At 42.8% G+C, this 18144-nt stretch overlaps 1 protein-coding gene across 1 annotated transcript in view; it reads left to right on the top strand.

The window, feature by feature from the left end:
- Positions 1 to 891: 891 nt before the first annotated feature.
- The window catches only part of SH3GL2 (SH3 domain containing GRB2 like 2, endophilin A1), a gene marked incomplete at its 3' end in the record, with an annotated part of 195803 nt that continues 178550 nt past the window's right edge, over positions 892 to 18144 (top strand). The window contains exon 1 of the mRNA XM_082620005.1: positions 892 to 1040. Within this exon, the coding sequence (XP_082476131.1) occupies positions 996 to 1040 (45 nt within the window). The 5' untranslated portion in view covers positions 892 to 995. The remainder of the gene's footprint in view (positions 1041 to 18144) is intronic.

Here is an 18144-nt window from a genome sequence, read left to right as displayed (position 1 = left end):
GTGACTAATCACCAGAATACAGAAGCCGTCTAGTGTTGCCCTATTAACAATTCATCTAGTTACAGCAGAGTTTCGCTTTAGCCCAGCCATATATACTTCGTTGCATATGTAGTATTTGTACAGTTTTGCGTCATGCTTTTTTACATTACATAATGCTTACTTTAGGTTGAAAATCCCAAATCCACTGTCATAAGTGAATGCCAAGTTCATGTTTGGGTTTTTTCATAACTGTAAGAGGATTAAATGGTATTTACCTGACCAACTTTAAAGTTTAAATTTTTTTTCATCTTCTTTTTAAGTCATTAAATTGTATCACGTCGAAAAAAACCCCCCCAAAACCCAGCATTGGTGGCTTTCCCTAACGTTATGTAGGCTTAAGGAATAGTGAAAACAGGACAGAGAACTGTTTCTGTGCCCAAGCGAGCAAGGAGCAATAACTTATTCATTACCCGAGAGAGAATGCCACTTCTCCTTTCCAGGCTGCAAAGAGGCCAGGCTCAAAGGGCAGGCGGGCTGGCTTAGGTAGCGCCTCTGCGGCTGCCTGGAAGCTGAGCAAGTCACCTGAGTCGTGCCGGTGCCTGGGCTGCCAACCTGCAGCCACCGGGCCGCAGTCCGCGGGAGCAGGAGTACACTCCCGGGGCGGGAGGACCCCCTTGGTCCTCTAAGCAGGCAGCCAGCCCGCGGGTGCGGCGGCGCCAGGTGCCGGTGAGCAGGTAGCGCGTGCCCCGGCACCTGCCGCACCAACCCCGCGCCCGGGGCGGGGCTTCCCGCGTCCCCTTTAAGAGTGCGCATCGCTCGCCCCTGACGTCAGGGTGTCTCTCCGCACGAGCCGGCGTCCCGCGCCTCTCCGCGCCTCCGCGCCCCCGCGCCCACTGCCCCGGCGGCTTCACGACGAGCGGCGGCTCGGCCAGCGCGCCGCACCGCTCGGTCCTCCCGCCCGGCTCCGCCGCCGCCCGCTCCCCGCACCGCAGCAGTCTCGCGGGTCCTCCTGCGCCATGTCGGTGGCCGGGCTCAAGAAGCAGTTCCACAAAGCCACTCAGGTAAGGCGCGTGACAGGTGCGCTGCGGGGCGGTCCCGGGAGGAGGCGCGGAGGGCGCGCTGGACGCCGGCAGCGGGCAGGGAGCTTGGGGATCCCGGCCAGCAGCGAGCCGGGCCCGGCCGCGCCCCGCATTGCTCGCCCAGCCCGCCGCGGCGGCGGCCCGGGCATCCCGGGGCTGGGAGCCCCCCTTGCGTCCCGCACCCCCGGCTCAGGGCGGCGCTGCGGGCATCCACGGGTCCCAGGCGTCCAGCCTAGTCGCTCTGAGTGTCGCCCCCGCATCGCCCAGCGCGGGCGCGACAGGGAGGGGGCCCCGGTGCAGCGCCGCCTCGGCGCGCAGGTGCCCAGGCGGCGCGGCGGGAGATTATGTAAAGTCGCCTTTTCCCTGGTGACCTTGCGGTGTCGGTGCGCCCGGCTGTCCCGGGATGTGCTGGCAGGAGAGGTGGCCCGCCCTGGGAGTGGCTGCGGAGATGCCCCCGGTCTGCGCTCTTCCCCTGTGGTCTCCGAATTCCGCCTCCCAAGGGGTCCGCAGACTCCCTAGGAATGGGAGGATGGGGCTTCCTTCTGGGAAGCTCATGAGTTAACTTTTCCTTGGAGAACTCGGTCATGAAACTCCTTTGAGGCCAAGTCTCGACCGGCAGTCTGCATGCCTTTAAAAATTTCCCATGGGTTTTGCAGCCTCAACATTACCAACTCATCATGTATTTCAAAGTATTATTTTTAGTGAGCCTTTTACATCTTGGATGTGCCCATCTTTATGGGGTTAATAAGCTGTCATTATCATAAAACTTCTTTAATTCAGATTTTAATAATTTAAATCTCGCTGGGCTGTGTTGAAGAATTTTACATAGGGAAAAATAAGTGAATACTTACAATGTGACCTATTTCTAATATAATGAGTATGGTTACTTTTTTTTTTTAACCTTCTGAAACAGTTCTAGTTTAAAATAAGAGGTCTTAAGCCAAGGACTTCGTTATTTCTTTAAATATTTCACCTAATTTAGCCTTAAATTTTTTTTCATAGATTTGCTTATAATTAATACCGAGCTTTCTCATAATTTCTCAGAAGTAGTGAGGTTTTGACCAGGCTACCACAATAACAGTCCTGTTATAAACCACCTCCAGAGAAGGTGAGGTTTATGTTTTACAGAATTTTGGTTAAGGTAGGGTGAGAGATGCAGCATGAAGTTCATCCCCTGTGCCCACGTGCCATCTCTATCACCACAGACCTGCCTTTATAGAATCAGTTATATTTGTCAACTTGGGAAATGGAGAAAAACTAAGACTATTTCGGTAAAAATACCCATTAATGTATTTTTGCTTTTCACCTTGGATCTTTCTGAGACTTCTCTGCCAGAAGAAATATTCGTAAGTATAAGTGCATTGTTGGTGTAATTGGGAAGGCCTCTAATAACTTTATACTTCACATTCCTTCAGGTTTACAGAAGCAGCATATGTGCTATCCAGAAATTGTCAGGCAGGATTTCTTTGATGTCACTACCTTTTTTATTTCTGGTACTTGTCACTTCTATAAAGCATCACCCCACCCCCAGCACCAAATTGACTAACACCACATCCTTTTTCCACTTTGATTCTGAAGACTTCCTTTGCAAACCCTGGTGTCCTACAAGGCAATTGGGAACCTTGGCTTTGGAGTGGGAAAGGCTAAGGATTGACCCATCTCTGCTGTCTATGACCTTGAGCAAGTTATTTAACTTTTGAATCTCTCCTTGCTAGAATGACCATAATAACCATTTCTTAAAATTGATGTAAAGTTAAATGAGTTTGTAGAACACACATTTAAAAATGTTCAATAAGTGGTATTAACATTAAAAATAATTTTTTTGGTGTCAAATACTGTCCTTTATATTAGTAATAATGAGACATGAGGAAATTATAGAAGCTGGAATTTCTAGCTTTGCTACCTTAAAAAATTAATCAAACCACTCCATTTTAGCTAAATTGTGAAGTTACATGCAACTTTGAAGTTCAGAATAAAAACTTGAGTTGTGGTATGAAAGAACTTCTCAGAGCCTTGGAGGAGGTCTGCTTGTGATGAGATGAGATTAGTATTTATCACACTGAATCCAAATGTAGAATCACTGTGTCATTTTCATTTTTTTTACTGAAAAGCCTTTCATTTTAAAGGTGAAGTGACGGGCAATCCCTTATCCATAACTTAATGTAGCACAGTCTTAGAAAGCCCAAGGCAAATGTTATTCTCCCTGTGCATGTGTGGGCATTTTCAAGGGCGTGTAAAGCCAGCGCTAATGTTTGCATGTGACAAAGATGTTAGGAGAAATAGCCATGTCCTACTTTTTAAGCCATTTTCCCCCATACAGTTCCATGAACTTGATCTTATCTACAGAGGAAACTTTAGACCTAGAATTACTCCTTTTTGAGAATGGATATGCTAGGTTAGATACACTATGTTTATAAGTGGAAGGCTCTGCTTCAGGAACATTTCTCTTGTCTCTGTGAAATTCAGTATTTTGCTTATGTTTGTGAGGGATGATATTTGTATTAATAAAGCAGCTTATTTTCAGTGTTTACCCACTGATTGGAAATCTCTGAATTAGATGTGTCACCACTGTTCTCTTGGTTTGGAAGTGATTATTTCTGCCTTGTTGCTGACAAGTATTTTCAACATCTCTGCTCTTTGGAGGTTAAGAAATGCCTTTGCCAAATAAATTTTATTAAAGGGGAAAATCCTTTAAGCTTGAGAGCATGTTAAAATAGCAAAAATTGATCATCTTTTTTACTTGAATATAATTTATTACTTAATTGCTCATAAAGATATAATTTATCATGAAATTAGAATAAATAAGATACAGTTTTTTAAACTATAAAATAGGGCAAATGAGCATGCATTATTCTACTTTAGTGAGTTTCATGTGTATTGAGATTTCATTTTAGCAAGAGTAATGCCATTTTTTTTCATTTGTTGGTTTAAACCAGCAGCAGATTAGGTAAAAATAGCTCTCCGGTTCCAGTTAACAAGCTGTTCTTACAAAATCTATACTTCAAAAAAAAAAACTTTATCAAGCATTTAATATGGACACACCTTGCTGTATAGTGAAAGGTTCTTCAGAGTATAATTTGTTAGGTCCCTGTATTAGTTTGGTAGAGTTGCAACAAAGTATCACAAACTGAGTGCCTTAAACAACATGAATTTATTGTCTCACACTTCTGGAGACAAGGTGTTGGTAGGGCTATGCTTCCGCTGAAGGTGCTAGGCAAGGATCTGTTCCAGGCCTCTTTCATAGCTTCTCGTGGTTTGTTAGCAAACTTTGGCCTTTCTTGGTTTGTAGACATACATCACCCTGATATCTGCCTTCATGTTCACATGGTGTTTTCCCTGTCTATGTCCAAATTTCCCCCTTTTGTATGGACACCAGGACAATAGGGTAGATTGGGGGCCCAACATACTTGATGAGTATGGCCTCATCTTAAGTAATTATATCTGCATGACCCTATTTCTAAATAAGGTCACATTCTGAGGTACTGGAGGATAGGACTTTGGCATATGAATTTGGAGGGGGCGCTAATCAGCCTATAACAATCCTTATTTTCCTAAAAGCATTCACCACAGTGTTCTTCTAAACATTGTGTTCAATTCAATGTAAAGGGACAACTCAGTCTGTAAATAATAACTTTTTACTGCATAAAATGAGAAATGCATCCTTCTTTTCAGTGAGTTTGGTTGGGCTATATACCTATTATAGACTATACTTCTGATTTTTTTAAAGGATAAAACATATTTGGTTAGCCTGTGTTAATTATGACATAGGCTGGTATGTAATTATTGTCACACTCAGATTCTTCAACTGGAAACATTTAATTACATTGGTATTTTATGCTTTTCTGTTTTAACTAATTTCTTCATGCTTTCATCACATTTAAAATGCTGGGTTTTATATAGATGTTTTGCTCTGGAGAATGTTACATGAATCTGTTTATGCATTTGTTGATTCAGTGAGACTTAAAACTGGTTAAGGTATTTAATTACATATGGAATTAGTTATGACTATCTGAGTGAGGTTCTCAGTTCCTTAATTGCCTGCTCTAAGCAGTAAAATCTCTGCTACCTTCACAGTCTTGAGTATGACTTACCTCTATCCCTGCACCCTCTGTCAGGTTCTTGGCCTGGGGTCCATAATAGACTGCAGAGGGCCTATTTAGTTTCTAAAATTATGCCACGTTTTATATGTGCAGTTTTCTGTGGGAGAGTGTCCTTAGCCTATCACCAGATTTTTAAAGGAATTCCTAATCCCTACCTCTCTTCCCAACAAAGTAAAAATACATTATAAGAAGTTGATCATGTCATCAGGAGAGAATGAGGTGGTCTTTATAATAGTGATCACTCCCTCCATTCTTTACTGGGCTTTACAATGTCTGCTCAGAATGCAGCCTTCTCTGAATGAATTTTAGGGGCAATCAAATATAAAAAAAAAAGTTTCTAGAGGTGTCAGAATTGAATGGGATGTTTGTGATAATGTATATAATAACCTCCTGATACACTTGGCAAATGGACCTGTGGGGTGTTTAAACTGAAAATGGTGACTGAGAATCATTTCCCTTGAGACTGAGATTCTTCTTGATTGAAGTTTTTTTCGTGGACACGGTTATATTTTTGCAAGGGCTCTCCCCTCACAGTGATTCTTTAATGCTTTAAATTGAGTTTATATGAATTTTGTTTCCAGTCTACTTGGAACATTTAAAGTACCTCCCAAATTAATTAGAAATACCCTTGAAAATGGCAAGGCTTGGTTGGGGAAAATGGTGACTGTTTTGAGAAGAAATGTCATTGTGGAAGGAGGGCTTAACATTGGGATGCTTAAGCTGGCAGAGCAGATTCCATTCTGCTGAGCCTGGCTGCATAAGGGCGTCAGGAGCCCTGGGCTTTCTTTACAGCGGGTGGTTTGAGGAAGTGAGCACGAAGGGTAAGACCACAGGTAAGTGAATCATGAGAATTGTGTGAGTTGAAGAACAGCTCCAGGGTTTAAAGTGGTGGGGCTTTCCTAGGGATGAGCAGTCCTTCAGAAGTTAAGGCCAGAAGGGCAAGATTCTAGGGGTTAGGAAATTAAAGGATTTCCTTGGCTTTCCTTTTTCCCCCTTTCTGTTCTTTTAATCCTTTGTACCCTTGTTTGTGTTCTTTTATGTGATGACCAGTCGGGTGTGGCCACAAATGGGGAACACAGAGGTTTAGGAAAACAAAGTTTATTATACTCACAGGTCCTAGAGAGACAGTCACTGCACACTGAGAGAGGCCACAGGAGAGGAGGGCCAAAAAAGTGGGCTCAACCAAGCAGGTGGGGAGCCAAGAGAGAGGACGAAGACCCGTGGGCAAGCACCTTTATGGAAGGTCAGGGTCGGGTATGCAAGAAAAGGGATGAGGGAATTTCCTTGGTGCATGAGAATGTTACTAGGTCACAGTCAGGGGCAGGCAGAAAAAAAAACCTTGTGGTGTGGCCCACCTTATCGCATGGGTGCACTTAGTCACCTGGGTGGGGTGCTCACAGCTTGAGTGTGTGGGGATGTTGAGGGAGCAGGAAACAAAATATGAAGTTTTAAAGACTTTACAGTACAGCCTTTCTCTCTCTCTCGCTCTTTTTTTTGGTTTAGATTTTCTTTATTTCCCTGACCAATTTGGAGCCAAAATGTTTGAGTGATTTATATGGTCTATAATGGATAATAAAGACTAAGAAGATAGCTGTGTATAGCTGTACCTATTAAAATGTAATGTTGTGAGACCCTGTCAAGTATTCTTGCAGACTATCAACGAAATATTTTCAAATGATATTGAAACTTCAGCTGAGTCTGATGCTTCGGGAAATTACTATTTATGAAGATTTTACATTTAGTACATCTTCTAAATTCAGAATATGATGTTCTCCTTGCTTTGCTCTAACCTTTCTCCTCTAGCCCTGGGTCAAATCATATATGGCATATGACTGTGGAGAAGCTATCTGTCATTCTCTAGAGCCACTCAGCTCCTAGGAGGTTTGCTCAGATTATTTTCTAGCCTCTTCTGACTTGTGATATCTGAAAGAAACAGAAGTATCTTTCTTATAATTCAAACTGAATTTACAAATAGATCCTAATTGGAGCAGCTTAAGCAATATCTCAGTATCAAGGTACAGTTCTTGTTAGGCACGTACGGATAGTTTGCCTTTGCTTTTTAGTGTACGGGAAAGATCATCCACAGTGAACACTCCCACTTGGGAAAAGAAAGAATGGGAATCATGGCATTTATGGTCCATAACAGTGATGCCATCTGCTGAGTAAGGTGAAGTCCCCTGCCCCTACAGTAGAGGAAGTTCCTTGGTTTTACCCTGTTTCTGCAATCTGGGAAGAACTCTTTTGTTCTTTCTTTTATTTGGCCAAGTCTAAAGAGAGTGACAAGGAGTGTGGCCTCTGGGAGCTGCAGAGCTTCTTTAGGTGGCTTCCTGTTTATTTAAATTTGGGGGTCACTTTACAGTCACAGGCTTTTAACTACTCATGGCTCATGGCTGATTTGACCAATAACATTTCTTCAAAAACTTAGAAGACTTCTGATATGTTTTATTCTTGTCGTTCCACTTGCCAGTTACCACAGTGGAATCTTTTTGTTCCCCACTGGATCCGTTTGACCTTTTTTAGATCTCATTTTCAACCAGTACATTTGGTTTTGTTAATCTGAACTTTGCACGAAGTCCTAATGCTTTGGTTTAACCAAGGGGTCTTAAGGGATCTTTGTTGCTCAAACTTCTTTCCATTCTTATTTCCTGTTATTTGCTTCAGGGATCCAGGATGACTAGGGTTCCGCCGTCTTTAACACATGGTTTTCAAGTTGCCAAAGGGAAAGAGTGTGTTGGATCAAGCATGGGAGATTGTCACGGGCCAGACCTGGAAGAGGAATGTGGTCGGCAGGACGTTAAGACCTTCAGTGACCCTCCCCTCTTGTATGGTCCCCTCCCCTTTGAGTGTGGGTCAGCCTGTCACTATGAAAAGATGTCCTTCCTGAGATTATTACTTTATATGGCAAAAGGGAGATTATACGGTTGGGTTTAATCTAATCACATGAGCCCTTTAAAAGAAGAGCATTTTTTTCTGGCTGGTAGCAGAAAGGGAGGTCAGAGAGGACTGGACATGCTGTTGCTGTTCAAAGATGAAAGGGCCATGTGACAAAGAGTGTACTTAACCTCTAGGAGCAGAGAGCAGCTCTTGGATGGCAGACTACAAGGAAACAGGGACCTTCTAATGTCCACAGCTTTTAAGAACTGGATTTTGCCAACCATGTGAATGGAAGAGATTTCATCCCCGGAGTCAGCAGATGGGAGCCCAGTCTAGGTGACACCCTGTGGCCTCGTGAGACTGAACAGAGACCTAGGCGAGCTGGCTCAGGCTTATGACCTGTAGAACTCTGAGCAAAATAAATGGCTGTTGTTTTAAGCTGCTAAGTTTGTGGTAATGCAACAACAGAAAACTAATAGAAGGAACAATCAGTTATGTTTAGGTTCAGTTTGCTGGAACTTGTAACCTGGCCAAGCCATGGAATACCTAAATGCAAGGGAAGAAGGGAGGAGGCTGGGAACTGTGGTCTATCGAGTGTACCCAGAATGTAGAAGTGGGTATTGGTAAAAATCTAGAAGCCTTTGCGATGCCTTGTGTCTATAACACATTCATTTGTATGGATGCTTATGTGTGTATATGTATACACACACATACAACGTAAACACTCACACATAAAATTTGTCTCATTTGCTGTCAATCTTATTACATAAGGTTCAATGTTACATATGCCTCTTTTTTTTTTTTTTTTTTTTTGCGGTACGCGGGCCTCTCACTGCTGTGGCCTCTCCCGTTGCGGAGCACAGGCTCCGGACGTGCAGGCTCAGCAGCCATGACTCACGGGCCTAGCCACTCCGCGGCACGTGGGATCCTCCCGGACCGGGGCACGAACCCGTGTCCCCTGCCTCGGCAGGTGGACTCTCAACCGCTGCGCCACCAGGGAAGCCCCATATGCCTCTTTTAATACATGTTATATTTTACAGTTTTTTCCCCATGGTTAGTTTTTTTTGGTATTTTTCTCTGGTGAAACACAAGTTTCTTTTTGTAGTCCCTGATTAGTTTTAAACAGTGAAGCTGTTAATTACTTTCTGAGCATCCTCTTAGCTTGGTAGGCTGCTAGTGCAGTGACAGCTTCATTAACCTTGGAATGGAGAGACTGTAGAACATTGAACAGTTTTTTGAATTGTTAGTTTCCAACAAGGCATCAGGGATCTTTACCAGTGAGAGCAGAGTGGTTGACTGTTTATCCCACATCTGTTTCTGTGCTTGTGGAAGGCTGATGCCACCACAGGTACAGTGAAATGCCCTTATCTTGTATGGGCACATGAGACAGCTTCATGGTAATTTGAAGTTGTTCACTAAGTAGTTGTTGAGGGTTACAGATGACTGTGGCACATGTTGTGTTGTTTGTGAGTGATGTGTTAGCTTCATGTTCTTTGACGTAATTCCTGGATCCAAAGCCCTGAGTGGTTTTCTAGGTGTAGCTGGTGGACAGTGCCAGACCTCTTTTGGAAAGGATGAGGTCTTGCACCCTGAGATGTCCCGTGCAGGCTTGGTGTCATTTGACAGCTTGGCCAGGGAGAGACTAGTCAGACAATGTTCTGTGTCTGAGTGAAGTAACCTAAAGGTGATGTATCCTGTAGGAATTGATTACAGAATGAGTACAGCTTTCACCCTTGTCATTCCCTGCATTTACTGCTCACTGAAGTGACCCTGGAGTGCTTCTTTATGTTGCATGAATGTTGGCCATGTTTATAGTATTCATTAAACTGCTTAAGTGGCTACTTCTGGGCAATAGGGACCTGCAAACCCAAACCCTTGGCCGTGGCTGTCCTCCATCATGTTTGTAGACTGACTGAGTGAAGTGCTTTCTGGAGATGTTCTCTTCATTACTGTTACCAAGATTTTACTTATGCAAGTTAATATCTTGTTACCCAGAGATTTTGTTCTGCTTCTTAACACTCAGCTTTTCACTTGAGTGCTGTCTCCTATTCCACTTTCTAATTAAGTTTAACAAAATTGTTTTTCATTAAGCTCTTTTCTGTCCATCTCATCCACTACTCTCTGTGTGACTTTGGTCCCTTTGAAGCTCACAGATCCAGAATCTTTAGATTTTCTACTTTTTTTGCCCATTACCTTTACCTTAAATCCAATCCAGAATTTCCAAAGAGATACTTATAATGCTCATCATCTGTCTCTTTTCTAAATTTTTTTTGATATAGACATGGAAAACTCCTTTTTCTTAGCTCCAACAGAAGCTTGGAAAGCTTATCATTGTTTACAAAATTTAAATTGTTCAGCAAGCATTTTGTGATCATTAAGATGCATTTAATTCATTTTTACAAGCTCTTTCAGCTACTTTCTGTGTCTCAAGATATGCACACTTAAATCATTTTGATCCATTTTCACCATAGACCACCTTATGTGAAAGGATGTGTCCTAAACAGAAAGTTTATCATAAAATATCTATATCAATGCATTTGTCTAAATTTGATTACTGTTACTCTGCTTTTATGAGGCAATGAGTTATGCTGATATCATGTGATATGTATTGGCTTGCCTTTTATAACATTTAAATTATTGCTGTCTTATGTCACTGTGTCTGCTGGTTGCTGCCGTGAATGATTCAAGTGAATTTCTCTAGGCTCTTTTGATTTCTGTAGGCTCTTTCCATATGATTATGGTGGAATAATTTGACTGTTTCCCATATTTGGCATTCAGCTTTATCTTCATGACTTTTGGACAGCTGCATTCATCTTTACTGACTTTAACAATGAATCGTTATCCTTTGATAAATGGAAAAACCACTATCACTTATCATAATAGAGGTGTAGGAAATTATCATACAAAAAAGAGAGTTAAGTCCTACATACTCTTGCTTGAGTAAATCTGTGAGCTTGAAGTTTATTCTGCTTTTGTTAAAACAGGAGATTAACAAATGTTAGACAAGCAGTAAATACCCTAACAATACACTGAAGCCTTTTTCCTTCACTAAATCAGAACGATTGTAAGAAGACTAAAGCAAATGATATCTTCATTGAGGGAATCAGTGTAATTGAGGATACAAGTCTGCACCAACTGTGTCGTTCAAAACTTGCCCCCTCCCACAGTTTCACTGTGTAAATGGTCGGCTATTCTCTGACTGTCAGGGAATTTTCTGCCCATGATGTAATTTGATTATGTATCATAAAAGCCAAGGTCATTTGTTTAGAGCAGCACTGAGTCATCTGTTCCGTGCTTAATGTTCAGAAGGGTGCCCCAGGCGTGCTTCAGGAGAAGCTCTTGACAACCTATAAAATATGGTAAAAGACTGTCCATCATTAGGATAGTGTGAAACATGAGCAATAGGAACCCAGGATTAGAAACTTAGAGACCTTCGATATCCTCCTGGGTTTCCCATTCTCAGGGCCTGTGAGACCCTGGACAAGTCACTAGTCACTTGATTTCATCTCCACCCCCACAACCCCCAGTTCCTAAGTTCCACAGCCGAGGCAAGACGGACTTGGACATGCGTGTAGGTTCTGACGTTCATGTTTCTGGTCTTGTTCCCCTCTGATTCATATCTGAGTGGAGCTGTAATCATCTTTCTAAAGAGCAAATCTAACGTCGCTCCTCTGCTTAAAACTCATCAGTGGTCCTTATGGCTCCCAATATAAAGCCCTTGTCAGTCCCATGAGAGAGTTTGGAGTGTGGTCCGACGCTTTTTACCTACTTAGTCTCATCTCTCACAGCTGCGTAAGTGTGAGATTATCTTTTACCCCGTACTGCACACACTTACCTGCTTTTGGGCCTTTGAGCCATACTGGCCTCTTTGTAGAAATTCCCTTTCCGTCTCTTCCACTTTATACTTGACTAATCACTGCTTCTCTTTCAGGTCTCAGCTTGATAATTTCTTAGGTGCCCTTCCCTCATTTGGTATGGGTTAAATGCAGTTCCATGTGCAATGAAAACTGCCCACAGTGCTTCTCTTAAGTATGGGGCTTGGCCCACTGCACTGCTTGTTGGTTTACTTCCCTGTTGGTATCCCCCAGTGTGGGTATAAAGAAAGGGACTCTGTTTTGCTCTTCATTGTTTCCCTAATGCCTGTTCCTTAGTGGGTATTCAGTAGACATTTGTTGAATGAATACATCCTTCCTGTTTCTCTTCTATTTATCCATATTTATGTATGTTTAAAAGGAGTTATCTTGTGTATGTATTTTATACTTTATTTCTGCTTAAAGATACGTCACATATTTTGAGTTAATTTACAAGTTGAATTAAAACATGCTCTTATAAAATTGTAAATTTGTAAATTTAAAATAAACTTCCTTAATTATAAAAATGGCTAGCATGGTAGTTAACTCATTAATTACCCAAAGCAACCCCATAAGGGCATTATTATCCCCATTTCACAGATGAGGAAACTGAAGCACAGAGTGGTTAAGTAAGTTGCCCAAGATTACGCAGGTTTGGTGGCAGAGTTAGGATTTTCGTCCAGACTGGCTAGTTTCAGAGCTGATAACTGCCAATAATTCTCAACTACGAGTCCTATTCCAGCCTTAAATGTCAAACTAAGAAATATCTGAAAGGGTTTAGTAATCAGTAAGATAAAGATGAACATCTTAGGGCTTCCCTGGTGGCGCAGTGGTTGAGAGTCCGCCTGCCGATGCAGGGGACGCGGGTTCGTGCCCCGGTCTGGGAAGATCCCACATGCTGCGGAGCGGCTGGGCCCGTGAGCCATGGCTGCTGAGCCTGCGCGTCCGGAGCCTGTGCTCCGCAACGGGAGAGGCCACAACAGTGAGAGGCCTGCGTACCGCAAAAAAAAAAAAAAAAAGATGAACATCTTAATAGAAAAATTAGAAAAGAATATGGAAAGACAATTCAGCTTTCCCTTGTTATCCACAGGGGATTGGTTCCAGGACCTCCATGAATCCATGGTTGCTCAAGTCCCTTATATGAAATGGTGTAGTACAGTTGGCCCTCTGTGTCTTCAGGTTCCGCATCTGTGGTTACACAGGGCTGACGTTATAGGAAAGGACTACAAGTGGCCAGGATACAAATATAAAAATCATGGAAATCAAACAGCAATATATGACATTTCTCATTATTTACATCGGCATGGATTAAAGGGATGATAACATTCTGAGTCAGCAAAGGTAGGTATGTGGCTCTCGTTTGATGGTGAGAGTGTAGATGTCAGCAGTTTTCTTCCCTGTAATTCTGTTTTTAGGACTCTATTTACAGAAAATAAATGTATGAGCTTGCAAAACTTGTGTACACAGTTGTTCATTTTAGTAGTTATTGTAGTGAAAAGTTGTAAAGAACCTAAATGTCAAATGATAGGGGATAGGGAGGTAAATCGTGATATGTCTGTATCATGGAATATCTATAGCTATTTTGTCCATAGGGGAGTATTTATCACTGCAGGGAAGTATTCATGATGATTGCTAAGTGAACAAAACAGGACATAAAACAAATATGCAATAGGCCTAATAAAGGGTAAAGAGCTACAATAGTAGGTAAAATACACTGAGAAGTTATATGCCAGGCACTTTGCTATAATGCTATAAGATCATTTTTAAAATTAACATTTAAACAGTGGTTTTTCCTGGTCAGTTGGGCTTATGGATGAGCAGTCTGTGTTTCTGCATTTCTTCATCTTTTGTAATTAAATTTTATCTATCACTAAATTTTCTTTCCACTCCGTCATCCTCACTTCTTATCGCCATCCCCACTTCCTCAGGTTAAATTGAAAACAAGGAATAGAAGAATCTTGCAAGCCAGCTCTGGGATTGGGAGCAAACCCCATTTCCAGCGATGTTCTAGAACTGTCAATCAATGTAGCTTTGCTCCTTCAGGCGTTTGGCTTAACAGCATTAGAGCACCTGCCTCGCCCTCCATAGAGCCCTGAATTAAATTGTGCTGCTTGGGTTTCTTCTGAATGCGTGGCTGCTTTTCCTGTTTCTTCAAGAACTGTAGAGGCCTCATGAATAAAAATGCTGCTAATGACTTTTGCTGCCATTTCTGTTTTTTTTTTTTGCGGTACGCGGGCCTCTCACTGTTGTGGCCTCTCCCGTTGCGGAGCACAGGCTCCGGACACACAGGCTCAGCGGCCATGGCTCACGGGCCCAGCCGCTCCGCGGCATGTGGGATCTTCCCAGACCAGGGCACGAACCCGTGTCCCCTGCATCGGCAGGCGGATTCTCAACCACTGCGCCACCAGGGAAGCCCTTGAATGATTTTTTTTTCTTCCAGATCCCTAGTCTTATCCTTAGGAAAGACAGTGTCATGGCTTTGACTCTGTTTTGCATAAAAGGAAAGAGGGCAGCTAGGACATGTATGGTATAAAAGAGTGCTTCTGCAAGATGCTCTCTGTCATTTGGTGCATACTGTCCAGCCTCATTCTTCAGCGCCTGTACCAGGAGTCTCCTGGGCATCTGTCACTTCTTAGCTTCTCAGCAAAAGGCCCGTAGGCAGTGCATCCCAGCAAAGAAGAATGAAGCATGGTGGAGACTGTCTAACAAGATAGGAGACATTCCAAGTGATTGCCTTTGAACATGAATGCAGAATTCTGTTAACAGCCTCTCGTGGGCTTCCTTCTATTGAGGATAGAAAATGCAGAGTTTAGGGCATAAATAGAAAAATAATACCTTCTTTGCACCCCAAGCAAAATAGAACAGAATGGAAGAACCATGACCAGGAAACACAGTCTCAGTAATGGGATGGGCCGGCCGCCTTCAGCTTCCTCCCAAAGAGGACACGTCTGGCGGGATCAACCAGAGCACTGAGGGGGGCTGCTGGTTGGGTACCAGTGTGCCTTTATGGATAGTTTGGCTTTCTCTGGGGCCTGGCACTCTTTAGTGGCTTCAGTGAAAAGTGCTTCAAGCTCTTAAGACGAATAGGCTGTGAAGTCATTTCTGGATTAAAGCTTGTTTTTCCAGCCTTTGCAGAATCGCTTTAAATTTCTGGAGCCAATATTTGTTTGTAAGTTGAGAAATAGGAGTTGAAGACTATGCCTCAAGAAATGTGTTTTCCAGCATAGTAATCCTGCATATACTAAACGGATGCTTTTACTTGCTGCAGAACTTCAGATTTTGGTCCTCTTAAGTGTTTTGAGACTTGAATATTTAAATATATCCCTGAGAAAGAGTGATTTTTGAATTAAGGTATATGTAGCATGATAGAACTTTGTTACCTATGTATTCTGGTCTGTGCCCTTCTTAGGTGGTTCTCTGAAGAGTGGAAGAGTTTTGCAGGACATTTCTCTCATAATTGGGCATTACTGGTGGAAGGTGAGGTGTGAGTCTATTTGATTTGTAAGTTTTTTAGAGCAGGTTATTAAAATATGCTTTAAAAGCTATTCAGTGAATTATCTTGATTTAAAAACTATCTCCATGCAAGATAGATTCTTATTTGTATCAGTATTTTAGTCTCTTTTTGTTCCTGAATGGACCGTTGGAATCCTGAAGTCTTGGTTTATGGAGTACCCATGGACTGGGAAAAGGTGTGCAATTCTGTTCCTGTAGATTAAATTACTACACTTTTTCGTTATACTTTTGAAGATGCTTTACCTTTGCTTCATGCTTCATTTAGTAGTGATTCTCACCCCAGCCTACCGTCTCTGCAGGTAGTTTAAGGCCACTTACACTTATGCAGTGGTTCCCAAACCTGGGTGTGCATCAGTCACACTTGGTTCCTCCTGCATGGGAGTCTGAAATAGATCTGAGGAGGGGCACAGACATCGCCATTAGAAAACTCAAACCCCCTAAAACAGCTCCTCAGCTTTAGGGACTGCTGTCCAAAGAATCTTCTATTAATACAACACGGGGGAGAGATACCTACCAAGACCAAATAAGTTTGAGAAATATTGGAAACAAGGTTAAGTGTGTTTCTGTACTGCAGGACTTTCCTGAGCCTGACCGTCACAAAATGTTCAGAGTTCTTAAAGCAGGGTTTGACTACGTACAGTTGGCTTACTAATCCTCCTGCCTGTTTCCTCCCTGCTCCCCTTCTATTCTTCTTTTCCTTTTTTCCCTCATTCATTTCTCTTTTTAAAAAATTAATTTATTTATTCGTTTTTGGCTGGTTGGGTCTTTGTTGCTGCGCCTGGGCTTTCTCTGGTTGTGGCGAGCAGGGGCTACTCTTCGTTGTGGTGCGTGGGCTTCTCACTGCGGTGGCTTCTCTTGTTGCCGAGCACGGGCTCTAGGTGCGCGGGCTTCAGTAATTGTGGCTCGTGGGCTCCAGAGCGCAGGCCCAGTAGTTGTGGCGCACGGGCTTAGTTGCTCCGTGGCATGTGGGATCTTCCCAGACCAGGGCTCGAACCCATGTCTCCTGCATTGGCAGGTGGATTCTTAACCACTGCACCACAAGCAAAGTCCCCATTTCTCTTTTTTTAAAAAAAAAAAGTTTAAAGAAAGATTTGTTGTAGACTACCCATTTATAAAATAATCGTTGTCCTTCAGAAGTTCTTAAAGTTTGGTTTTGATACGTGTTTCTTTAAGTGGAAGCATCATCTATATTTTGAAATAAATGTTAGGGTCTTTTGAATAATCCCTTCTGCCAGATGAAAGTTCTTTATTCAGTATGTCAGTTAATTAGATCATCATGATTTGGCTCTTCAGTAACTACTCAGATACTTGATTTTCTAACATCCATCTCAGGAAACTCACATGAACTTTTCCCTTTTTATTGATGAATGTGGAGTGACACCTTAACATTTTGTAGTGTGTATGTACTTATTTTACTATTCTAACACCTCTCTAAGGAGAAGGCATGTTGATACTTAACGATTTAGCATATGAGAAAATGGAGTCTGAGTACCTTGCCTATAGCTTCTGCAGAAGTGCTGGTCTTATGAGAGTCTGGGCCAAACTTGTTTTGCATCCTTCTTGCCAATCAGCAGGCTGTTTGTGCCTGAACCACTACCCGCACTGCCAGATGTGTTCATGGCAGCTGTGAGGGATTGGAAGGGAGAGAAGCAATGCAGGAGTGTGATGTTCTTAAGATACTGCAAGAGGCAAGGGCTGTAGATGGCTTGCCCTTGCCGAAAAAGCCGTTTGCAAATACAGAAACTCACTCCCTTCTCACATTAGAAAGAACTTAAAAATATGCAGTCGTAGGTTTTTCAGGAATGTTATGAGGATTGAGGAGTAAGCATTCAAAGATTTTTTGGTAACATTGTGTATTATTTACTTATTTATCTTCCTAAGAGTAATAAACCACGGTGCTGTTGAGTTGCAAATATGACAGTACAAAGGCCTTTAGCCACTAAGCTTTGTGATCTTGATTTGATATTGTTTGTATATTCAATATATTTAATACACGGGAGCTGTCTTTTCATGGTTGATAATTCATGTCCTTTGGATGAGTGAAATTGCTTAGAACTGGGACTCCTCTGTGGGAAATAGACTTTATCTAGTTCCTACTCCCATTTGGCTTTATAGGTCCTTGATTACAATGAATTATTTCTACATCATACAGTCTCACATTTGTATCAAGGTTACTAATCATGTAGAATTTTCTTTTTTTTAAAATAAATTTATTTATTTATTTTTGGCTGCGTCGGATCTTCGCTGCTGCATGCGGGCTTTCTCTAGTTGCTGCGAGCGGGGGCTACTCTTCGTTGCGGTGCACGGGCTTCTCATTGCGGTGGCTTCTTTTGTTGCAGAGCACGGGCTCTAGGCACACGGGCTTCAGTAGTTGTGGCTCGCGGGCTCAGTAGTTGTGGCACACGGGCTTAGTTGCTCCGCAGCAGGTGGGATCTTCCCGGACCAGGGCTTGAACCCGTGTCCCCTGCATTGGCAGGCGGATTCCCAACCACTGCGCCACCAGGGAAGTCCTAGAATTGTCTTTTCTGATGCCAAACCTCTCCCGTCAAACATTGGCAGTTGTTGTAATGTCGGGTTTTTTTCTTTTTTTCTTTTTTGGCCGTGCCCTGTCTCACGTGGGATCTTAATTCCCTGACCAGGGATCGAACCTGCGCCCCCTGCAGTGGAAGCGTGGAGTCTTAACCACTGGACCGCCAGGGAAGTCCCTGTAATGTCCATTTTGAAGTGCTGTGGAAGTCCCTCAGTCCA

The sequence above is a fragment of the Mesoplodon mirus genome (assembly GCF_964341445.2).
Source record: "Mesoplodon mirus genome assembly, chromosome: 1".
In the NCBI taxonomy this organism is placed as follows: Eukaryota; Metazoa; Chordata; class Mammalia; order Artiodactyla; family Ziphiidae; genus Mesoplodon; species Mesoplodon mirus.
This window is presented reverse-complemented; position numbering and strand designations above follow the sequence as displayed.